The following is a 27,265-nucleotide window of genomic DNA, read 5'->3' as shown; positions in this document are numbered from 1 at the left end:
CATTGGTTCAGATTTCGTCACTTGACAACATACATTTAAAAAATCTTTGCACCTACATATTAGGCAACAACGCTGACCTGCCAGTATGGTGGAATACATGCAGGATGATTGCGAAGCGGGTATTCTCATCGTTTCGGGAGCAGATACCTTAAAGTTATAAGTATAAATATGACGTCCGTATACAACTGTAATACTTTACTTAAGTATACAGAGTGATTCATGCGGAGTTACCGGCACTTACGGATCATATTTTAAAAGACATTTTGGGCAAAAAAGTCATAAAAACATGGGTCCTATTCTCAATATTTTCAGACTTAAAATAATTTGATGTTGTTTGTAAAATGCCATTATTCTATAGTTTTAAGGGTAAAAGAATATTACAGATAAAGAATCAACTATTCAGGAGTATCGTTTCTTTAATTATCCAGTATTCTGAAGTTAAAAATGCATTGTGAATTCCACAGTTGCTTCGTACATCTCCCCCCCCCCCCCAATTTTGAACTACCAAAATTACGTTTTTCTTACGCACTTATCACAACAATTGTTACAAATCACCTCACGCTTGTAAATTCTTTAAGACTATACATTAGGATGCAGAATTCAGTTGTAAAGAATCAAGTTTCTAAAGTCATACGATTTGTAACAAATATTGTGATAAACGCGTAATAATAATGTAATTTTTAGTTAAAAACAAAACAAAATCTGAATAATTTCGAGGGAAAAATTGTTCCGGAGCCGGGTATCGAACCCGGGACCCTTGGTTTAACGTACCAACGCTCTACCACTGAGCTACCCGGGAACTCTAACCGACACCGATCCAATTCTTCCCTCTATATCCACAGACCTCAAAGTGGGCTGACAACCGTCAAGCAACCAACTTCGAGTGCACACTAACTCTGTGTGACTTAAATTGTGATTTTCTGTTAACGAACAGTGACGTGTATTATGCAAATCAAGATTTCAGGTATAACTCCCTGTAAAGTTGATTTGAATAATTTCGAGGGAAAAATTGTTCCGGAGCCGGGTGGATACAGCTGTAAGTGGATATCCAATGTCAGTTCAAAATCCTTACGAGAAGAGAATAGGCCATCGGGCTTAATCACTGAAGCCTGATGATGATGATGATGATGATGATGATGATGATGATGATGATTATGATGATGATGATGATGATGATGAGGAGGAGGAGGAGGAGGAGGAGGAGGAGGAGGACGACGATTACATCGTTGGACAGACATAAAAAATAAAACTCTGAACGCACAAGTTAGAGAGACTTGAGCACTGCAAGACGTGATCAATTATTTATGTGATTTTAAACGTCGCAAGTAGAATGGCGGGTTAGTTAGATTTTGAGTTAATATTAACTGAATATGAGTAGTGATAGTTAAAACTGAATCAATATTAACTCTATATTTGAATTTAAAAAAAAAACGTAAATATCAAGTTTTCCTTTCCAATAAGAATGATACAACTATTTTTATGCTTAAAATGTCGTTATCGACCTATTTAGTCATCTTTATAATCTAAACTCCGCCACCGGATTTACTCAGTTTTTCGTAACAGTTTTGATACAGAAAAGAGGAGAAAATGCCTGCTCACACAAGTCCTGGAAACGACATTAAAAGTTTCAAGGCTAGTTCTGAAAGTTCTTTATGTTCCGCATGAACATGAAAAGCCAAAAATAAAAAAGTTGACTTTCTTTTAAAATGTTTTCTTTTTCAAACAGTATCACTCGATAAGTCAACAAGCTCATCTTCCTCATTTTCAGTGAGATTGTGAATCTCCATGCTGATAAAAGGAATTTGAATCCTGATATTGTTAGAAAATAATTTCTAAGTTCATTTTCAACCATATTATGATGACGTTTAACCTTATATACAGTAGAAAACTTATAAAACATTTGTGGTTATTTTGTTTAAATTTCTCTTACAATGTATAACTTTAATAGCACAGGAAGGCTGTCGACAAGAAACAATTAAACAAATCTGTAAATTGTACAAATAAGAACACAGGCCATTGCGATAGTAACATTACTGTAACATAAAAAAATAAAGAAACCTTCTCAAGAAAGAAAAAAAAATTCCCTATCCAGAATATTCGCGGACCCCCAGAATAAGCTTCGGGGACCCCATTTGGGAACCATTGTCTTAAACCACTGTTTAAAAGTGTAGACAAATGAAATCGTTTAACATGTTTCAAAACAGGATGCTAAACTTTTCTATTATAAACTAAAATATACTTCCTTATAACAAAAAATTAAGACACATAAATGTAATCTTCATCTTACGATGTTTGATGACGTATATACGTCCGTTGATGTGACATATTAATGAATTTAAATACTATTATAGTCAGTGGTAGAGCGCCTGACCGGAGTACAGGAAGTCTCAGGTTCGAATCCCGCTCAAGGTTGTGAAATTTTTCTTTCATACCATGGCATGATTGTGACTATAATAGTATTTAAATTCATTAAGATACATAACTTCACTTACAAATTGCCCGGATTAAGACGAAGCTATTTATTTTTTACGAATTCACATAACAGCCATATAGTTATTTTATACTGTAATCGGTTAATACTAGTCTATTACTTATGAAAATTCTATGGGGAGTTGTAGAACAATATCCTATTATAGATGTTCATTCGCACGTACAAAAATGTCATACACTTCTTGCCTTTTATTTCCGTTTTTATACTCGATGCGTCTTGTGTCATACAGTGTGTTTCAAAAGTGTTGGTCAAAAACTTAGGGATAAAAAGTAAAAACGAGAAGCAAAAAAAGCTACAGTAAAGATGGGTCCGCAAATTAACCGCTTACGAGATAATGCCACTTTGTGCTGGTTCGGGCCTGCTGAACACTAAATACTAATTCCAACAAACGCAGTGACAATTTTATTTACTTTATCAATCACGAGACAGTAAAATTCATAATTTTAGCTTCAACGCCACAAAAATGTGATTAAACATACAGAAAATAGACTTTTTGTTTGACCAAAATAAATAAATAAGGTAATACACTACAGTAAGAACACGTTAACACAAGAATTTTACAGCAGGTGTTCAAAATGACGACCATGCACTTGAATGCATCTGTCCAGTCTTCTCCGCAAAGACCCAAGAATGCGCTCGAGCAATCAAAGGCCATTCTTCATTTACTGGAAGGCATCTACAATCCGATGCTGAAATTCTTCAGGTGTGGTGATGTCTGTCGTGTTAACTAGGCTTTTTGCATAACCCCATACACAAAAAACCAAAGGATTTAAATCCGGTGATCTAGGTACAGATTCTCATCTGCCTATTCACCGTTAGCTATATCGCCTGTTTAGATATAGTCTCACATTTAAAAGGAAATGGGATGGGGAAAGTGCGACATAGATACGAAGCATGAATGTAGCCACTTTACCATATCCATGGCTCGGTTCACTGGCGGCCCCAACTAGCAAAAAAAAAAAAAAAAAAAAAAAAAAAAAAAAAAAAAAAAAAAAAAAAAACTTACATTATCTCGTAAACTGTTAATTTGTGGACCCAGGTTTACTGAAATCTTTTTTTTTTTTTCTTGGCATCCATAAATTTTATACCATCACTTTTGAAACACATTGCATAACACGTAATTTGCTTGATATTCTCATATCAGCATTATGGTCGCAATAAGTTCCGCCATATTATTTTAAAGTTAGGTCTTACATTTGACAAAATAACTTTTAAAGAAAGAAAACTCATTACACTATCACAATATATCGTAAAAAGATTTTTGAAATGTGTGTCTTTCATAGTACCCTAGATCATATATACCCAGATAGCTCGGCCTTATAGGCTTTGACGGTAACAACTTTTGTGAGGTTTACTATGCTGCCATCTAGTTGTTACATAAGGAGTCACGTCATAACTCCCATTTGAATTGCATTAGCGACTGGACTACCATCTCATATTCGTTTCCGGCGAACGAGTAGCGATCCTGGTGGTTGTTCTCTTCAAAGTGCTGCCGATTTTAACATAGGGATGAGCTATCTGTTACATATATAATCTAGGATAGTACAATGTCAGGCCAACATACCATTCAAAGGGGACTGGAATTTTCCTTTCAACCAATTTGTAGTGGTAAGTTTTCTATGTTTTTCACGTCCCGTTACGTAATTTACCTGCTCCATCTAAATAAATAATATACGTATGTTTTATACGGCCAAGGCCAGTGGAGTCCTGCAGCCCGTAGCCATTTACATATGAGATATTGTGTAAGGTTATTTAAAAATAAATAAATAACATCTTTTTAGTAGCTTATTTAACGGCGCTGTATCAATTGCTAGGTTATTTAGCGTAAGTGGTGATAGCAAGATGAGACCGAAGATTCGCCATGTATTACCTGTCATTCGCCTTACATTTGGAAAAAATTCTATCTCAAATTGTAAAAAAATATCGAATACAGATTATGTGAAATCATTTGTAATGTAATCTGCAGAGAAATAATTCTGTATAAAAATAAAATCCTCTCATTTTCGCTTTCATTTTTCGTAACGGCTAGCGTTATGTCATGTTCAAAATGCTTGTTGTTGTTGTTATTGTTGTTGTTGTTGTAGTAGTAGTACAAAACGTTCAGCTCAGCTCCTGGCCCGGAACACGCGTGTCAAACATGCTTACATGGCCAGCGGTTACAGCGTCATTACCGATCCGCAACATCCCGCTTATTTTTACTCATATTAATGTGATTAATAATAACACACATAATTTTATCATATTTTTATTTCATAATAAGCATTGTAACTCTGCTTTAGGTTTGCTCGATGTGTACATCTATTATCAGGCAGTTGGCCTACATTTCACCCGACAATATGTGTCTATGCAAGAGCAATAAAATTGTGTATATACAGTGAAGTCCGATTAGTGTTACATGTTACTAGTCAGCGATATATGCAGTGGAGGGGGAAAAGAACTGGCCATCCTACGCCATTATCTCCTAGCTTAGTTTCCTCATGCGTGATGCCTTATTAGTGTCACTTATGAGGTTCAAATCTGTCTTCGAACAGTTCACTAAACAACAATGAACACTAATCCGTGTTATAGAAGTTGTTCAAACTGATGTCCGTCTGCATTCACAAATTCCCGACGCACGAGTCACAATATCCGAGACACGTGTAGGCTCAATTTCTAGCTCTCGTTCCCTAAACACCAGAGTATGCTATGAACGAAATGAACACACGTGCTTGTTACTTCAACTACAACTACAACTAAAGTAATTTACCTTCATCCACTTCACAGTTCTACCATCGTGTGCATTATTTACGAAATGACCCTCGTATCTTGATGAAATTGTTATTCACATCCAAAAGTTTTACCTACTTCCGTAATGTTCGCAATTTCTTGTCATGAGCGAGATTGGAGAATGAAGACTTTTCCGTTGATTCTACCTTTCCTTTCCATTTTACTACGTCACCTTGTAAAAACATGTTGGAGTTCATCTCGCCTCTCAGAGTAGCGCACCTCGCAGTGCATCTCGCCTCAGCAGAACATAGTGAAGCAGTTCACCTCACCACGCTTCTCGCTGTTTAATATCATGGGAAAAATTCAATTAGCCACTTAGTTCCTTTTAGAGAACACAACGTAATAAACATTAATATGTGATTGGTGAATTGTATCACTTGTGTCAGCAGTTAAAGACATTTTCAGATAGATCGTACGAATATGTAATGATGTCTCAGTCAACTTTCAATTGTATCTCGACCCTAGCAGAATCTAAAATCCACATACATAAGCAACCATTTACTGCTGAAAAGAGGTTGGTAGTGTCTCTCAGGTAACAATGATATCTAATAGGAATAATGTACTATAATTAAATTGTAGCAGTATGGGATGAAGATAAATACAAATAAGACAAAGACCATTGTCATAGGAAGAAAAATAAAGGACGTAAACTTAATTCTAAATGAGGCAGTAGATCAAGTGGCCGGCTTCAAATACTTGGGGTGTACTATAAGCAATAACATGAGCTGCTGCCAGGAACTCAAAAGGAGGATAGCAATGACCAAGGAATGGAAAAAAGGAGCATCTTCTGCGGACATCTGGAAAAAGAACTAAGGAAGAGACTAGTTAAGTGCTTTGTGTGGAGTGTGGCATTGTATGGGGCAGAAACCTGGACATTACGACGAAGTGAAGAGAAGCGAATAGAAGAATTTGAAGTGTGGATATGGAAAAAAATGGAACGTGTGAAGTGGACAGACAGAACAAGAAATAAAGCTGTGTTGGAAAGAGTGGGTGAAGAAAGAATGATGCTGAAGCTGATCAGGAAAAGGAAAAGAAATTCGTTGGGTCACTGTTTGGGAAGAAACTGCCTACTGAAGGATGCACTGGAAAGAATGGTGAACGGGAGAAGAGTTCGTGGCAGAACAAGATACCAGATGATAAACAACATTACGATATATGGGTCATATGAGGAGACAAAGAGGAAGTCAGAAAATAGGAAAGATTGGACAAAACTTGGTTTGCAGTGAAAGACCTGCCCTTGGGCAGAACACTGAATGAATGAATTAAATTGTATTTATCATTAACAAAAAATTTCATTTTTCACTTTCATAATTTTCTGTCCAAGAGCAGGTCTTTCATTACAAACCCAGCATTTTCCAATTTCATTGTGTTTCCCCTTCCTCTTGGTCTCTACATACAATTTACATCTTAATGTTGTGTATCATCTGATACCTTCTTCTGTCCGGAACTTTTCTTCTGTTTACCATTCCTTCCAGTGAATCCTTAAATTTAAAAACTCACGATTAACTCGAAAACCTTAAGCAATGAAAACATTTTGAAAACAAATATGAAATCTGCGCGATTCTTTCTATGAGAATCAGCAGTTTTAACAGACAAAAGTTTAGTCTCTCTGCATACGAAATCCGCCAGGCACTCCTTTAACTCCCCGAAAATCGAAAACCAGTAAGGATTTTGAGTAGCAGACACTTTTGAAAGTGATTTACATTCTTTCTAAACATTTATCTCGCTTTGACCCCCCTCTAAAGTGAAAAATAAAAAAGTTGGTCGCTCATCAAGTTTTACTTATTTTGAACGGATCACTTCGAAGTCAGTTTTATTTCATTTTTCTACTTCCCAAAAAAGATATTGATTTCGAATTTTTTCTATGCCTTTCTTACACATTTATCTACGAGTCCTAAAAATTACAGCGCGATTGATTGACAATCATAATCATACAGTATATCTTAACAATTAGATATATTCAGTACAAATTTAATTTCATTCATATATATTTCAGTAAAATTCTGTCAATATAACCTTAAATAAAATGTTTAACCGTTAATTTAAATTTCACACAAGACCGACAGTCTTAACTACATACTGACAGAATAATATATTTAAGCACACAAGTCTACTATAGTTTCAGTAACAGTGTACTTATGTTTCTGATGCAACAGTTTTGCAGCCAACAAGTACTTCTAACTTTAAAGCTGTTTTTCATGTTATAATACGTACTTTCTTAATTTTCAGAATATATAACAGCCATATCTTTCAATATATACAGTAAGTCATTTTAACAGAAGTTCTGTAACTATTAATCATATTAGAATACGGAATATAGGAGCACACAATAACACACCCACAACATATACTTAATACACAATTACAATTCAATACCCATACATTATTCGATACTATAATAGATAACACACAAACAACAACCACAGCGACCCACATCTGTGGAGTAACGGTTAGCGTGTCTGGCCGCGAAACCAGGTGGCTCGGGTTCGATTCCCGGTTAGGGCAAGTTACCTGGTTGAGGTTTTTTCCGGGGTTTTCCATCAACCCATTATGAGCGAATGTTGGGTAACTATCGGTGCTGGACCCGGAACTCATTTCACCGCCATTATCACCTTCATCTCATTCAGACGCTAAATAACCTAAGATGTTGATACTTAATTACTTACTTACAAATGACTTTTAAGGAACCCGCAGGTTCATTGCCGCCATCATATAAGCCCACCATCGGTCCCTATCCTGTGCAAGATTATTCCTTTGCTGTGGTCGTGCCAGAGAATCAGTCCCATTCCGAGGCTTATTGTATGGATTCGTAACAAGCTGTTTTTACGGTGATGGGTTCTTAGCCCTTCGCCCAACCCCCAAGCTGGAGGACCACCCCTTATCGGCTGTCCACGACTGCTTATTCAATATATTCGCAGCAACCCTCCATATCTGGAGGCTGTCTTCTCTATCCGCAACCTGAGGACGTGCCATGCCGTGGTGATAGGGACCCACGATACAGAGATATTGATACAGCGTTGTAAAATAACCTACTAAAAACCACCATAGGAACACATTTCCACCCCTACAGCACAGGTATCGAAATGGGACTCGTTTGTTAAAAGATACATAACATTTTTTAAAATTACAACGCTTTTAAAGTTTCAACTAAATTTTAAATATATATTTCTGTAGCATCAGTATTTTCAAACTTTATTTGCATCCCAATAAAGATTTGCCGAAATTTTCTCACTTCTTATCTTCCCTCACTCTCCTCGATACAGAAAAAGTTGAGGAAACACACACATGTTGCTTTTCTCCTCACCTTCTACTAAGGAAGAAAAGGTTAAGCATAGCATTCAGTCTACAGTAAAATACATAACGAAGTACAGAAGAGAATAAGAGCAGTGACATGCTCCATGTAATTAACTTATTTGTATTTGTTTTTAGTACTCACTTTGATGTTTGTCAGCCAACATAATAAGTGTATTAGGCAAGTCTCTCCGCCTGAAGAAGCACATAACTTTAGCTTCCACATTGCCATTTGGTGTCTGCAAATAAAAAATATATATTATTTGAACATTTTACATGCAGTAAAAAAAAATTGTCTCTGTGCTCATACACAAATATGAATGACTAAAATAGCGAAATTAAATGAACTAGCTTAATTGCCTTACATATTCTGCTTGCTGTGCTATTTCTATGCACATAATTTTCGTTCCAAGTAACAAAATGTTAGTAAATCGGCATTTTAAGGAAGAGACAGTAATAAAATTACTAAACTAATAATAAGATGATTAGGAGTAAATTTCCGTACTGTTATTCAACTTAATATTGGAGAAATTTCATAGTCATGTTTGCAGATTTCAAATAGATATTACAAGTGATTAAATTCAGGGTTAGTTCCGTCTAACAACTTATCAAATAGGTGACAGGTTAAAACCCATTACATTATGTTGTAAATATTTTAATTACCAACGTTTTCGACCCTATTATGTCATCTTCAGGTTATTAAGAACAATATATGAACACAAAACCCAGTGAAGTGATACACATAGTTGAAGCAAGACACTATGTTACAAAAAGTTAAATTTTTAAAATATTAAGAGCATACATATTAACAATATAACAAATTAAAAACAACAGTTAAAAACAAACATTAAAACATCCCGTAACATAGTTATTACATCTTAGTAGGCCTATATAAATGGTTCGAATTGGTCAGTTTGTGTCAATCATAATTGTGTTCGGAAATACCCATTGTATCCTTGTAACCTTGATGTTTCTAGCTAACAATAAGAGACATCTGAAATAACAATAATAGTAATATGTGTTACAAGAGCGGTATGTTGACGTTTTCATGTTCGAGGAAAAGATTGAAAAGCGAAACGTAGTTGAGCTTTTTTAATTTCCGAGAACATGAAAACAAACATACCGCTCATGTATCGTACATTATTTTGTGCGAAGATCGTTTATTACATACCTGAAAGAGGAATTTCTAATTAGTTGCAATGAAATCTCCATCTTGGTTTCTGTTCAATGACGGCAACTTTGGAAAACAAATATATCTATCTTCAACATTGTTCCTATAAAATGTTTTCTGTGTTTACTATACTGCAGCAGACCGTGATATACGTCTGTCTTTTTTTTTTTCCCCCAGTCTATGATGAGTCTGGAATCTTGTTGATTTCTTTCACGGCTTCCTTAATTTTACTTGCATTACAAACGCAGTAACTTTTGTGGTGTTATAGAGTTTACTTAATTTTTTCAAATATTTAAAAGCAATAATTAACAGTGCAATTTAGGTGAAATTGCAGTGGTAAGTTTCCAATTTATAATTATTACTATATTGAACGTCTTTAAATAGTAATATACGTTACAAGAGCGGTATGTTGACGTTTTCATGTTCGAGGAAAAGATTGAATAAGCGAAACGTAGTTGAGCTTTATTAATTTCCGAAAACATGAAAACAAACATATCGTTCGTGTATCGTACATTATTTTGTGCGAAGATCGTTTATTACATACCTGAAAGACGAATTTCTAATTAGTTGTAATGAAATCTCCATCTTGGTTTCTGTTTAATGACGGCAACTTCGGAAAACCAAAATATCTTCCTTCAACATTGTTGCTATAAAATGTTTTCAGTGTTTACTATACTCCAGCAGGCCATGATATACGTCTGTCTTCCCCCCCCCCCAGTCTATAAATGCGAACTTAAAACAACATATTGCAGTAATAACATCGGCATCTGGAATCTTGTTGATTTTTTCACGGCTTCCTTAATGTTACTTGTATCAGGAATGCAATAAGTTTCGTGGAGTAGTAGACTTTACTTAATTTTTTCAAATATTTAAAAACAATAATTAACATTGCAATTTAGGTGAAATTGCAGTGGTAAGTTCCCAATTTATAATTATTACTATGTTAAACGTCTCTAAAAATAATATGTTAAAAGCTTAAAGCAGTAAAATGAATGTCGCGCTTAAGCGGTAAGAAGAGGGAAATTGTTATGTGTGTTAGGTTGGAAATACTGAATGTGGTATTTCACACTTACCGCGTATTGGTTCTGTGCGGAAAACAAGCAAATACGCACGATCTCGCACAAAAATAGTTACAACATAATGTAATGGGTTTTAACCCATCACATATTTGGTAAGTTATTGGACGGAACCATCTCTGAATTTAATCACTTGTAATATCTATTCGACTCATCTGAAAACATGACTATGAAGTTTCTTGTAGCCAGGCAGGCTAAATTAGCATATAACTTCTTGAACACAAAAGTGAAATTGCATAAAACCAAAGCCAATATACGGTATAAAAAAACAGTGTCTCAAAAACAATGTTCTATCTAAATATGCCACCATTAAAATCAAATATAATTCGACTGCAGTTAGAAAAACTAAGCAACAAGCATAATTTGATTCGCTCAAAAATAATATAAAACTAGTGGCTTGTGCAGCAAATACTGCAAACTAAGTCCATAAGAAGTTCAAATAAAAATTGTTCAGATTTATTTTCAATGAAAAATACCAGACATTTTGAAAGTTATTTGCTTCCATAATAGTGAAACATACTCCCTCTGAATGTTTTTTATGCCAAATACTTTTCCTTGAACATATCCGTCTTCAGTTCTTGAGTTTCAATGCGAAATCGCAAGTAACAATGTCAGGACGATCAGCGAGTTTTTCATGTGGAAGTAATGCAGTAGCTATTTCAGGTCATTGCGGATTGTAGGTGAAAGTTAAGAAAATGTAAGGTTTGTCATGCTTTGAACAAAAGACTTAGCATCTTGGTATAGCTGCTGTATGTTTCATGGACTACCCTGATTTGTAGAGGGCAGAATCACTTTTTCCCACTAAGAGATCTTGCTGAGGTAATCAAGAGACTACAAAATCTTGCAGGCCTCTTATTTTATCAGTAAGTAATACCTTTTGGTCTTTTCTTAGGAATTGTAATTTTTGCGCTTCCTCCACACAATACTGATCTACCAAATACTGCTGGATTAATTTGTGTAACAATGAATGTTATCCCGTATATTTTTGTAATATAGGCTGTTGTGAGGAATCTTTTGCTGAGATGCGGAAAATGAGGCGAATGATATGTCAGAGTTGTAGAATCTTATATGCGCCTAAAATAAAATTGTCCATCGTAAATCGTTGGCAGTTTCAGTGTTTCATTCGTTGCTGGTTGCGGGAAATAAACTTACTCATTACGGTAGCAAGAAGTGAAATGGCATGGTATTTTCCCTACAACAAAATATGCTTGGCAGTGATCACAAATCTAATCGATTAAACCAAAGAAATATGAAATTAATTTTGATGTAGTTTAAAGACGCGGCTAAAATAGGAAGCATGGCTCAATTACTACCAAGGAAAATCAGAGAATCAGACATATAAATATCTATAATATCACACTGTCATTACATACAATGAAAAAGACCCACACTACTTCATTAATAACTATAAAAGCATTTAATTTTTAATAACAATATTGTTACCTTACGTAAGTTTTATAGTTTTCAGTAACCCTATATAGCCGTTACTCAGTAAATTATAGAAATGAAGATCTAATATAAATATTCTTTCCCTGCGTCTACTTAAAGCCCCAAAACGTTTCACTTTCATATCATCAGTATACCATAATGTGTTGCATTAACTATAATATTTCATTTTAATGGTAATAATGTCATCAAGCATTCGTAAGTTTTGTAGTTCTTAATATCCAATACACAGCTGTACTCGGAAAACTACAGACCAGAGAATCAGACCTGTAAATTATTTTTTATACGTTATCAAAAAATTACACAAATGCAGATCGACATATTGGCATTATGTGAAAGAATCTGAGCCACCTGAACTCTATGTCAGCAATCCTGTAGGTCATGGCCTTCGTTAATAGTCTATTGTTTATTGTAGTGTGTGTTTTGTTTTATTCTGAAATGCAATTAATTAGTTCTCAAAACTGACGAAAGATGGATTCTGAAAAATAGGAAAATGATTTAGGAAAATTGACATTTCACTGAAAACTACTATTTTTCTGAAAAACTTTGGGTTCCAAACTTCAAAATGAGGGGTCATTTATTAAAATCCGTTCAGCCGTTTTCCCGTAATTTCCATTACCAGCTCAAATTATATATATATAGGATGATTCAAAAGTCGCGCGACATAGGACATTTCCGTTATTAGTGTAAATACAAAAAATAGTTTCAAATAAATGTTTTAGATAATGGTATGTGTAATTCATGTGCAAAATTTAAAGAAAATCGTAAGAGCCATTTTTGAGAAAATTGCAACAAACATGTTCGCGTTTCAAGTAAAGTACCAGTTTGGTTAGGGGAAACGCATCCAAAGTTTAGCTGTCACATCTCTGGAGGGTAAGAAACTTAAATTATAAATGTGGTTTGGGTTGCGCGCCGTAATCAATAAATTGTTTTTTTTTTTTTGACAGGTAAGTAAGTGCTAGTTTCACCAGTGAACCGGATAGTTACAGACAATGTACACAATTCCTGAGAGGGTGGAAATGGTTCTCATCCATGCGGGAGGGCTGAGTCTACGGGAAGCAGCAGAAGAATATCACAGACGGCATCCAGATCAACCTACCTCACATCATGGAAGCATTGGTCGTTTAATGGAACGGTTCAAGACAACAGGCAGTATCCACGACAAAAACCTTTCAGGGCGGCCTCGCACAGCAACAGGGGATGCAAACGCAGCTAGTGTACTAGCTAAGCTGGTAGTCAGTCCATCACGGTCAACCAGGAAAGTGGCGCAAGAATGTGGTACCAGTCAAGCGTCCGTGTCCAGGATACTATCCATCAATCATTTCCATCCCTATCGTATTCACTTTGTGCAGGAACTGCATGCGGATGACACAGATATGCGGGTGCAATTCTGTGAGTGGTTTCTTGAACGACGAACGCACCAATCAAACCTTGAAACTGATATTTGTTGGAGCGATGAAGCCTGTTTCCATTTGAACAGAACAGTGAATCGACATAACGCTGTGTACTGGGCAACCGAGAACCCCCACATAGCTGTAGAGGCTCATAATCAGTTTGACCCAAGATTAAATGTGTGGTGTAGCATACACGGCGATGTTATCATCGGTCCCGTGTTTCTGAACAACAAGCTCACTGCTGCACTGTACAGACAGCATCTCGAGGCTACACTGCTGCTCTATTTGGATGATCTGCCCCTAGAAATAAGACTTGGGTTTTTCTTTCAGGATGGAGCACCACCGCATTTCGGATTGACAGTCCGCGAATTGCTGAATGAAGTTATCCCTGGGCGTTGGATCGGCCGCAGGGGTCCAGTGGAGTGGCCGCCTAGGTCCCCAGATTTAACGCCACTTGACTTTTTCCTCTGGGGACATCTCAAGTCTGTAGTTTACAGCAACAGGCCTCGAACACTGGATGAACTGCAGGAAAATATCAGGAGGGCATGTGCACAAATAACACCTGCAGTGTTACGTAATGTGCGGAGCAGTTACCTCAACCGTGTATGGATGTGCCGTGAACAAAACGGCCACCAATTTGAACACTTACTCCATTAGTGTGCATGGGGAACAATTACACAGGTCGTGCAAGTTCAAGTGATAAAATGTTTCAGTTTGCCATTGTGACTCTCAACTTACTCAGATGTCAACACAAAAAAACACAATTTATTAATTACGGCGCGCGACCCAAACCATATCTCTAATTTAAGTTTCTTACCCTCCACAGTTGTGACACATAAGCTTTGGATGCGTTTCCCCTAACCAAACTGGTACTTTACTTGAAACGCGAACATGTTTGTTGCAATTTTCTCAAAAATGGCTCTTACGATTTTCTTTAAATTTTGCATATGAACTACACGTACCATTATCTAAGACATTTATTTGAAACTATTTTTTGTATTTACACTAATAACGGAGATGTCCTATGTCGCGCGACTTTTGAATCACTCTGTATATAGATTCTTATATTAGAAAAAATAAATGCTAAATAACAAATTATATACATTACATCTTCAAACTGCTATCGGAATGCCATACAACAAGTTTGCAAAGAAAACATCGACAAAATAATGCAATCTGAATTTCAAAAGCAGTGGGACGTTATCTTTTCCCAAAAAATTTTAGATAAACTCCTTTCTTCTGTCAAATCCGAAAAAGACATTGCACGTCCCCTAGCTCTTCAAGAGAGTGAGTCTGGAGCTTGGTTACACACATTACCTTCTCCTCACATCGGTACTCTAATAGATAGTACATCCTTTAAAATCGCAATGGCTTTATGCCTTGGGAGTAAACTCTGCCAGCCACACCAATGTATTTGCGGAGGAATTGCTGATATTTACGGCCATCATGCACTCAGCTGTGCGAGGAGCAAGGGTCTCATTCCCAGACATACATCACTCAATGATATCATTAAAAGACCTCTGACTTCTTGTGGCATCCCATCTCTTTTGGAACCACCTGGTATTAGTCACGCGGATGGTAAACGGCCCGATGGTCTCACCTTAATGCCATGGTCTAGAGGAAAGTCTTTAAATTGGGACTCCACTTGTGTTGACACTCTAGCCCCATCTCACTTGCCGAATACCTCCAGACGCGCAGCATCTGCTGCTGAATTAGCCGTGAAAAAAAAAAAGTCAATAAGTATGCTCATCATTTAGACAATTATGTCTTTGTCCCCTTTGCTGTGGAGACCTTCGGTCCTTGGAGTCATGACGCTAAAGTTTTGGTATCTCAAATCGGCCAAATTTTGATCTCCATTACCGTGACAGTCGTTGCACTACTTATTTGCGTCAACGTTTAAGTATTGCAATTCAAAGCGGAAATGCAATGAGCGTTTTGGGTACCCTTCCCGAGTCCAGCCCTTTAGATGAACTCTTTCTTTGTAAAATTTATTTAGTATAGATAGATATTTTAGAAGTAATATATTTTTTCATTACAAAGTAATATTTTATACAAAAAAAATTATATATCTAAATATTTGACCCTTAACAAAAAATTGAATCAGGAAGCAGGATGTCCGAAATATAATGCAGGTATCAGGAGATATCTTACAATCAGTGGAAACTAAACGCCTGATATGGTATGGGCATCTCCAGAGAATGTCAGCCGACCGCTGGCCTAATAAGGTCTTCAACTGGATTCCCCCGGAAAAAAAAAAAGAGAGAAGAGGAAGGCCAATGAAAAAATGGAGCAACGAGGTTCAGGAGGATATGGTCTGCAGGGGTCTACAAATGGGCGATTGGCAAAACCGGAGTACCTGGAAGTTGAGAAGCGGGAGACGGCGACAGACGTAAAATTACTTGCAATACATACATACAAAAAATTGAATACTCTGCTCAACTACAAACAACCACAAATACAACTCCTTAATACAGGTAAACCGAAAACTAATAGACTATTTAACCTAACCAACGTGGTATTCACACCACAAGAAATAGATATCTTAGACAAAGGCTATAAATAAAACTACAATCCATATGATGAAATTAAAATATTAGATAATTTAATAAATCGAAACAGAAAACATCATTCAAACCGGTACACATGAAAATAAAGAATATTTAAGGTACCAGACAGTTAAAATTATAACAAAATACATGCAGGATGTCAATACAAAAACCCACTTTCAAAAAGTTAAACTTCAACACAAAATAAATCAAGATACTAGGAAAAAAACTTTATCAAAACAACAACATACATGTTAAAGCTGACAAAAATGAATCAATAGTAATAATGGCCAAAAGTGAGTATGATTACAATATGTTAATAAATAATAAAACCTTAGAATTCAACAAAACTCAAATAACAGAAATAAAATCCAATCCGTCTGACATGTTCCAGAAACAAATAAAACAAACCATTAAATCTGCCATACACTTAATTCCACACAAAAAAAAACACACAAAATTATTACCCAAGACCTAAGCATACCGATTTTGGAAACTTTACCTAAAACCCATAAAGAAAATCTTTCCATAAAACCAACTGACAATAGTATGCAGGCACCAAACCAAAAAATCATAAATTCCTCTTCGAATATCTGAAAAAAAAATCCTCAAAATCGAAAATAAATACACCTTACCAAACACCAAACAGCTCATAGATTGATTAAATAAACTGAAAATGAACAGTAAATTGAAAATGGTTTCATTACACATCGAAAATTTATATACAAACACACCTATCAATGACTCAATACAAATAATAGTTAACAAATTACATGAATTAAACTCAAGTTCAAAATTAATCAATCAGATTCAACTTTTTTGGTTAAATGTTACCCTACAACAAAACTATTTCTTTTTTGACAATCAAATTTAAAAACAAATGAAAGGTGTTGCAATGGGCAACCCTTTTATCCTGTTTCATAGCTGAAGTTTTCCTACAAAGACTAGAAAATCTCAACATAGCAAACCCACAACAATATAATATAGTTTCCTACTCAATATAGGTTGATGATACCTTGATAATATATTATGGAAAAACATAACCAATAAATATAATCAACACATTCAATAATCTATACCCTAATCTCAACTTCACTATCGATAAAGAAAAAAACTGGTGAATAAATTTTCTTGATATAACTATTACATTCAAACGCTCAAAAATCATCATTTTTTTCGTAAATCCACAGCCATAAACTATACCATACACCAAACTTCAAATCACCTGTTTTCCCACAAAATTAGCAAATTTAGGTTCCTCATTAACTAATTAATAAATACGCCTACAAGTAACTACAGCTACAGAACACGGCTTCAGCAAAAAAAAAAAAAAAAAAAAAAAAAACATACGAGATATCATTAATAAATGTATCAGAACACAAAAAAACAGAACATGCACTACTCTTCAACCAATAAATTCCAAAAAAAGGTAAAACATGGGTCACCATGACATACAATAGAAAATTAAACAACAAATTAGGTAATTTAAAAGAAAAAAAATAGGTATCTATTTTTTTATTTTAGTAGGTTATTTTACGACGCTTTATCAACATCTTAGGCTATTTAGCGTCTGAACGAGATGGTGATAATGCCGGTGAAATGAGTCCGGGGTCCAACACCGAAAGTTACCCAGCATTTGCTCATATTGGATTGAGGGAAAACCTCGGAAAAAACCTAAACCAGATAACTTGCCCCGACTGGGAATCGAACCCGGGCCACATGGTTTCGCGGCTAGACGCGCTAACCGTTACTCCACAGGTGTGGACATATATATATATATATATATATATATACACACAAAACAAATACTAAGTTAAATAATATCATCTGTACTAATAATAAATCTGTAACCGAAATTTTTCTGGTAATTTCCGCTTTTCTAAAAATAATTGGTGTTGATATGTATAATTAACCATCCTGAGACCAAAAATATAATTTTTTTAGTTTTTGTTTGTATGTCTATCTGGATGTTTGTTACCCTTTCATGTGATAATGGCTGAACCAATATCTATGAAAATTGGAATATAAATTAAGTTCGTTCTAACTTAGATTTTAGGTTAGCTATATAGCATTCAAAATACTTTATTTAAAAGAGGGGTTATAAGGAGGCCTGAATTAAATAAATTGAAATATTTCCCTTATTACTGATTTTCATTAAAAATGTTGCATAACAAGAGTTACTTCGAAAACGATTTCTGATAAATATTATTCTATGCAAAATTTTGATTGGACTGATATTTAACAAGATACACGACTTTTAAATAACAATGTTTTTTATGTCATTTCCACCTCAGATTAATATATGAGTAGTAAAGATAAAACAAATGAATCTGCATTTATTTAAAGCACCGCCGTTTGGATCTCCTCAGCTTGAATTAGATTTGTGTTTCATTCATTTAATGGACAAGTTGGACATTAATAATTTTGGATAGTGTTCTGAGAGAAAAGATTTTATACATTACCGTTAGGCAGAAAGGCCTGTGCTGTACTTGAAAATGTCAAAACAAAATTCTCAGATATACCGAAACACTTCTGCCTGAACGCAAAACAAAATTCGGAAACATAATAAGAGTGAGGAAGAACAGAAGAATCGTTTTTGAAATAATTATGCAAAAATTTCAGTGGTTCGAGCAAACGAAACTAGCATCAAATGCTTTGATTGACATGCCAATAAGAGAGTTCGAACTTACCAGGGTCGAAAAAGAGACACCACCTCAATACATGTTACAGTGTACACGTAATGGCAAAAAGAATGGGCAGCCGACAATTTCCAAGTTCCAGAGACATAACAATGCGCATGCTCGTCTCGTCAAAGCCGTAGTTGACCAGGTAACACATAATTAAACCATTTAAATTTGCTGTATTTTGTTTAAGAGTCTAAAATATGTTATGAAATCGAATGGAGAGTTGAATCTAGATACATCAGGGCCTCTGAGGGGATCCAGACGGTGGTGATTTAAAGCGGCTTTGGACAACAATCAGATTAATATTCATTTAACAACCCTTTTTATACAAATGATATTCCACGGATGACTTGATGTTCCCTTTGCTTTTTTGTATACGGCCTTGACAATAGTAATATTTTCCTAAAATTGGTTAATTTCTCAATTCCACCACGAGGCGCTGTCTGCCAAGCTTTGGTGTCCACAGAAGAAATACTCAATACGAATTAAAATAAATGATTAAAGAGTAATAATAACACTTATTAATAATAAATAAGAAAATAATAAGTATCGTTATGTTTAGTTCTGTTAATTATAGTAAAAGCGAGAGTTTAAAAGCAGGTAAGGTAACACAAAGTAACCTGTTCAGTTTAAGTAACATGATGACAGAGGCGTAATTTTGTAGTTCATTCACTGGGTAGCACCCCTAGTCCAAACTGCGATGTTTCAAAATAATCACTTGGGTAATTATTTACCATAACTTGTACCCTAGATCATATATGTAACAGATAACTCCTCACTACGTTAAAATCGGCAGCACTTTGAAGAGAACAACCGCCAGGATCGCCACCCGTCTGCCGTAAACGAACACGAGATGGCAGTACAGTCGCTAATGCAATTCAAATGGGTATTATGACGTGACTACTTATGTAACAACTAGATGGCAGCGTAATAAACCTGACAAAAGTTGTTAACCTCAAAGCCTATAACCCCGACATATCTGTTACATATATGATCTAGGCTTGTACTAAGTTTTATCATTTCACTCACTGCACTGATACATTCCACTTGATATTGCAGATTCAAAAATCATAGTTTCAAGATTTTGCGACTCAGTGAATTATAAGCCGCATTCTTCAAAGGAACAAGCTTTTCAGACCTTCAGAGTACCAAGCTCTAAGACTAACACCAACTACCAAGTGGGATCAGCCAAGACCCCGAGGAGAAATTGCTTTATAAAGCACAATGAAAACAATATGTAATAAAATACTTCAAGAAAATTATAAATATAGTGCATTTTGAAAATATAACATATTTAATCAATGAGTTCGGAAACAATACAAGTCCAATTTTACCTTAACCTAACTGAAATTTCCTTCTCTAGTACACTTTTTCATATTTCGAATTCATGCATTCAAGTTTTTCGCAATTTCTTTCGTGAGTTCAAATTAAAAGTTCAAACTAATTTGGGGCAGGTATATTTTTGACAATAAGAACAAAAATATTCACAAAAAATAAATACGGTGTACAACTGAGCAGAAGAAAGTTACGTAACAAATTTCATATCTGAAGTCCACTTTACAGTTTCACTGCATGGAAGACACACTGTTTTGGTTATTTTCTTTATATGCTTTCGCACATGCATTTTTTTTACACATTTCACAGGATTCACTAGCATTCCTGTCAGTTTTTCTAGGGCACAACTGACATCAGCATTTTATATAGCTTGATTAGAGGTTCACCATCTTCTCTTCCCATAGGCTCTCGCTCAGGAACAGAATATCTCATTGTAGTTATTGCTGGTGTTTGTGAAATCCTGTGGGATGCTGAAGTCATCGTTTCACTTTCGGAATGATAGACTCCTTCCCAAATTGGAGCAGAAAGTTTCTTCTTCCGTGCGTAGAACTTGACTGAAGATGTGGATTCTTCACCTTCCATACTATATAAGCAATGAGACACCCAATGTCGACAATGTTCAGGAATAAGACATGAGATCATCATCTTGTGGATGTTTTCACAGAATATTCATCTATCATTTTGTCCATAGATTGCGCTTGTTTGAGAGCAACGTAAAATCAGTTCTTCTCTATGGCAGTGAGACATGGAAAGTGACAAAACACCTCACTCATAAACTGCAAACATTTGTGAATCGTTGTTTACAAAATATATTGGGGGTATGGTGGCCGAACGTCATTTTCAATACATTACTTTGGAAGGAGATGCAACAGAAGCTCATTGATCTGGAAATAAAAAGAAGAAAATGGCGCTGGATTGGACAGATCCTGAGACGCCCAGAAGGAAACATTGCTAAAGAAGCGCTCGAATGGAATCCTCAGGGGAGTAAGAGAAGAGGAAGACCCAGGATAACATGACAGCGGTCTGTTCAAGAAGAAGCTCAAATCTAGGGAATAACTGGAGAGAAGTGAAGGCCTTGGCCGTAAATAGGTCAAAATGGCACTTTTCTGTTGTGGCCCTATGCCCCCATAGGGAGACGCAGGACATTGAATGTATGTAAGTTTTTTGTCCATAGTATCGACACCCCATTTTAGGGCTAGGCAACAATACCTTGGGTATTGCTTGCCTATTCTTTCTCATTGTTCCACACAGTGTCTTGTAAAGTTCACTTGCAAGTGGAATAGATGTAAGAAAGAATATCTGTCGTAATGCCGTATCCTCCTTGTAGGTAGCTGGTTAGATCAAACACTACTCTTTGACATTGATTTTTTCAAGAGCAGCCCCTTCTTTTCCAGTGTACACCTGTAAATTTATTGCGTAACTTTAATTCTACTTTATTCTACATCAACCAGGACCCAAATTTTCATTTCATACTTAGCAGCTTTTGACTTCATATAAACAATGAAAGGGCAGCGTCCTCGAAAAGAAACAAGTTGTTCAGCTGCAATTCTAATACACATCTTACAGTAGATGGACGTACAGTGGTCGACAAACAAACTGAAGTCATCTCTGATAGCAGCCAGTTTATCATTTCGTCTCTTTTCATTTCTTGTACTAGTGTCATCAAATCTGATGAATGTCGATAAATGCTGAAATAGAGTTCGAGATATTTCAGCAAGAAATATGTCTCTTTTGTACATGGGATCTGTAGTTCTTAAGAACTCTAAGACTCCTGTTTAGCTTTCAAAACACTCATGGTTATCAAAAATGCATACATTTCATCGACATCTGTTGGCAGCCATTGTCTGTTTTTCTGGATTCTTTTTATTCTATTCCTCATGAAAAGCCTGTGCCTTTTTATTAGTACAGTCAAATACTGTCACCAAAAAATATCTTGAAAGATTCATTCATTGTCTGAATTCTCTGAGATGCCCAGGTAAGCCCTGGAGGCACTCTAACAATATTTTGAACTGTTCGTCGCGTGGCTTTTGGTGGACTTTTAGACCAAGACATTCCATTTTTACTCGTATAATTTGCATCAATCTGCATATCATTTTCATCTTCACCAACATCAACATCAGTATCACTATTTTTTATTTCATCTGCTACGTCTTCAACCTCTTCTAATTCTGACAGATCAACTATTTCTTCATTTTCACTCTCACTCTGTATCATATGAGTCACTTCACCAACATGCTCCTGATTACGTATGTCATATATTTTCCTGTCCCGCGCCGTGGCGTCGTGGTCTAAGGCATCCTGCCTACGACTCGCGTTACAGAATGCGCGCTGGTTTGAGTCCTCATGGGGGAAGAAATTTTCTCATGAAATTTCGGCCAGTGTATGGAACCGGTGCCCACACAGCATCGTGATGCACTTGGGGAGCTATGATAGGTAGCAAAAATCCAGTTTCGCAAAACAGCTATAACAGCCTGGGGGGGATCATCATGCTAACCACACGATACCTTTATTCTGGTTGGATGATCGTCCACCTTTGCTTCAGCATGTGGACGTGAGGCCAGCAGCCGACTGGTCAGACTTGGCCCTGCAAAGGGCTGTAGCGCCATGGATTTATATATTTTCCTTCCTGACATTTTTATGTACCAGGAAGAGTAATCGTGTACAACTCAATCTAAACAAGTAATCTACTGAACTAAAAGTGAAGACAAATTCCCAACAACAATGGACAAACAATTTGAGATCCCTGAAAGGTTTACCAGAAACAACAATGGGCAAAGAAAATAAACTGGTGACAAAAGTTTTGTACAACACAATCTACCAAGAGGGATCAACAGAGACCCCACTGAATAAAAATAAATATTATTGTCTTAGGGATGGAACACTTATGTAACCAACACGACAGACATGACGTGATAAACAAATCTGATAACAAGCAGTATCAATGTGCACAGGTACAGTTTTCACATGAAAATAATTAAAACATTTGCTCCGGGGTCTCTTCTGACCTCGCTTGGTAGTCTGAAGGTTAAGCTGCTGCAATGTTATCTAGAAGTGGCCTAACAAATTTCACAGTAATGATATTAGCAAGTAGTTTTTGGTCGTCTTCATCACAAATTGGCATTGCAAGAGAGGGCATCTACACGGTAACGGCTCAATTTCTGAACACAAATTTTCTAATATATTCTTGTTTGATATTCTCTTTCGATGATTAAGCAGCTGATCTAGAATAAATTTTGCATGAATACTGCCTTCATCGGCCTCTTTCCTTACATTTTCCAGTTCTTTATGTAACGGATCTCTTTCAATTATCTCATCTTGCTTCTCTTGTAACACCTGATTAAGTTGCGCAATTTTCACATGCAATCTGTTAATATTTCTTTTTAGCTCCTCAAAGTTGACAACGTCTGTTTGCGTCACTTTATGGTCATTTTCAACTGGCAAGAAGGGAATGTCATTAACTGATGCTGAGCCACTCGGAACATCTTGTCCAAATAGTGAAAAACTAATATTACTAAAAGATTTGCGTTTCTTAGGTGGAGGGAGATCAGTTTTAGTAACTGATCGTCATGGTCTTTTGATATCTGTCACTTTATACCTAGGATAATAAGGGAATATTGTTGGCACAGCACTTGGTTTTAATAGTCTAAATTTCCCATTTTTAGAATAATCTTCTTCCCTGAAATGTAAACTACAAACGACTGAAGATGGGGAGTTGCTTTACCAACAGTCTTGGCGTGAAATCATTTTAAGGTATTTTCGCATCTTTCCCTTACTTACTTACTTATGGCTTTTAAGGAACCCGGAGGTTCATTGCCACCCTCACATAAGCCAGCCATTGGTCCCTATCATGTGCAAGATTAATCCACTCTCTATCATCATATCCCACCTCTCTCAAATCCATTTTAATATTATCCTCCCATCTACGTCTCGGCCTCCCCAAAGGTCTTATTCCCTCTGGCTTCCCAACTAACACTCTATATGCATTTCTGAATTCGCCCATACATGCTACATGCACTGACCATCTCAAACGCCTGGATTCAATGCTCCTAATTATGTCAGGTAAAGAATACAATGCGTGCAGTTCTGCGTTATGTAACTTCCTCCATTCTCCTCTAATTCCATCGCTCTTAGCCCCAAATATTTTTCTAAGAACCTTATTCTCAAACACCCTTAATCTCTGTTCCTCTCTCAAAATGAGAGTCCAAGTTTCACAATCATAAAGAACAACCGGTAATAATACTGTTTTTATAGATTCTAACTTTCCGATTTTTTGACAGCAGACTAGATGACAAAAGCTTCTCAACCGAACAATAAGAGGCATTTCTCATATTTATTCTGTGCTTAATTTTCTCCCGAGTGTCATTTATATTTGTTACTGTTGCTCCAAGAAATTTAAATTTTTGTCCACACTTGTGGAGTAACGGTTAGCGCGTCTAGCCGCGAAACCAGGTGGTCCGGGTTCGATTCCCGGTCGGGGCAAGTTACCTGGTTGAGGTTTTTTCCGAGGTTATCCCTCAATCCAATATGAGCAAATGCTGGGTAACTTTCGGTGTTGGACCCCGAATTCATTTCACCGGCATTATCACCGTCACCTTATTCAGATGCTAAATAGCCTAAGATGTTGATAAAGCGTCGTAAAATAACCTACTAAAATAAAATATTTGAATTTTTCCACCTCTTCGAAGGATATAACTCCAATTTTTATTTTTCCATTTCGTACAATATTCTGGACACGAAATATAATCATCTTCCCCTGTCACTCGGAAATTCGTGGAATGATATTGCTCCTCCACTCTTTTTTTCTATTCGAAGTACATAATGGTACACAACAATACGTCATTTTCAATCATATCACAATAAACTCACATACCAGTAGAAAGAAGCGCAATATTACTAATTATAATCGTACAAGAAACAATACACACATTCCTCAGTGAACCTTGGGAGTCAGTGCTATGTGACGGGAATTTCATATTTTCTCGATTACAGCTTTAACACAGGGATCAAACTGAATTGTTAAGGCCGGTAAAGGAGAAGCGAAGCGAGCATCAAGTCAGCCGTGGATATTCATATGTGTTTATAATATACTAAATATTATTATAAAGAGAGAGTGTTTGTATGCTTGTATGAGGCAATCTGAAGAAACTATTTAATCGATTTGGACAGTTCTTTCATCATTGGAAAGCGTAGTTCCTTCATATGGACTTACGCTTTATGTCACTACAGAAGCTCCAGAGTGAATTGAGGACTGGACACAAATGCATAATAAGGTACGATTAAAACATCCTTACGCACAGAAAACTTGATATATTGTCGAAATTGAAGATGAATGGGCGATATGTAGTTAAATTTAATGCTATTAGAAGGTAATAGAATTTCATGTCGGATTTGCGTTGCGTTTATTTATGAACCAATGACAGTCAGAGATGGAATAATTTTACAAATATACTGTATATGCGACACATAAATATTAAGTATTAATAATTCAGTAAGATAATGGTACATATTTTTATTGATTAATTGCATATTTGAGTGAGCTACGGTAATGTACAGACATCGGATTCTAGGGCAAATGCCTATTTTGTTTCTTTAGGAGAAAAGTAAAAATAATTATTAATATTTGCGTTTCATGGAAATTGAAAGGTATTCAAAGAGTTTTATAGTGCCCTAAAATGCCCTAAAACGGTTATTAGAGCCTAATTTGTTAATATTCGCCAAAAAATGCCTAACTCACTGTAAAGTTTCGCATTTTACTCTTACTTTTTATTTATACATGCATTCACTGCGAAATTTAAGGCATTTAAAAAGTGGAAAGTTTGCTTCACACCGGCCATGAAACCATTGATAAAGGAAACAAAATGTTTTGAATCTCGCGACACTCGCAATAGATTTCACCGAATTTAACATGTTTGGAGGCATAAATGCCGACAAAGAACCAACCTTAGTTTTGAAGCAGGCAACAATCACAACATGTGCTTCTACCAATTCAGAGATATACTATACTATAAAAATGACTGTTTTCGGTCTGAAACCGATTAGCTGTACTGCCCTTCAGAGTGTCATAAAATCACAATTTTTGGAGAAAGAGTGTTTTTTAAATATTTATGAAAAGTCGTAAAACTGCGAATTAGTAGGGTAAACGGTTACAAAATATTTAAAAGAATGGCCCTCCTAGCGTTAACACTACCAGGAAATGCAACAATAAGTGGAACTTTGTATTTTTATCCAATTGAATCTCAATAACAACGGTTCATTTGAATGCTCGTTAACAGTTGCTCTTTCCCTCACCTTATTTGTGTTGAGAAGTTTTGAGCAGTAGGACATTTTCCTGTGAAGTTTAACGCGATAATGCCGAAAAATATAAGTGCAAAATCTACATTGATCCGGCAATGGCTAACAGAATATTCAGAATTCACTTATGATGGAAAAATAATATTCTGCAAGATTTGTAGCAAACAGGTATGTAACAATAGTTGAAATATATAAATTCTATTAATTTTAATGAGTAGGCCTATAATATTTATACATTGACTGAGCTATCCTGAGGTATAATTCTTTTTAAGACCACTACACTTTAACCTTTTAAATTCCGATAGTTAAAGTATTTGCAGGTCATTAAAATTTTGATTGTTCGAACCCACTAACTTTGTGATAGAAATACCGCAATACAACAATTAGGATTTTATTTTAATTCAGTTTACTTTACATTTTTAGATTTCGCAAGAAAAGAAGTGCCACCTAAAGCAGCATGTGCAATAACGGCTCATAAGGCTAAAGCTCAGCAGAAAAATCAACTGCAACAAACTTTACTAACACAGCCTACTTCATCCAATCTCAGCAGCAATTTCTATGCTGATTTAACCAGAGCGTTTGTTGCTGCTAACATTCCCTGGAATGCAATTGAAAATCCGGTTTTAAGACAGTTTTTACAAAAATACTGCAAACAAAATAGCCCATCTGAGTCGACCCTAAGAAAAAATTACTTAGAATATAACTTTAGCTTCCATTCGGGAAGATATAGGTGATTCTTACATATGGGTCTCTGTGGATGAAACCTCAGATCCT

The 27,265-nt window shown here is 35.9% G+C and overlaps 1 protein-coding gene across 1 annotated transcript in view; it reads right to left on the bottom strand.

Annotated features, from left to right (window-relative positions):
• MTA1-like (metastasis associated 1-like) overlaps window positions 1-27,265 on the bottom strand; it is a 469,434-nt gene that overhangs the window by 373,615 nt on the left and 68,554 nt on the right. The window contains exon 3 of the mRNA XM_069817155.1: window positions 8,694-8,787. Within this exon, the coding sequence (XP_069673256.1) occupies window positions 8,694-8,787 (94 nt within the window). The remainder of the gene's footprint in view (window positions 1-8,693; window positions 8,788-27,265) is intronic.

Source organism: Periplaneta americana, chromosome 17, assembly GCF_040183065.1.
Source record: "Periplaneta americana isolate PAMFEO1 chromosome 17, P.americana_PAMFEO1_priV1, whole genome shotgun sequence".
In the NCBI taxonomy this organism is placed as follows: Eukaryota; Metazoa; Arthropoda; class Insecta; order Blattodea; family Blattidae; genus Periplaneta; species Periplaneta americana.
Note: the sequence above shows the minus strand (reverse complement) of the source record. Positions and strands in the feature narration are given on the sequence as shown.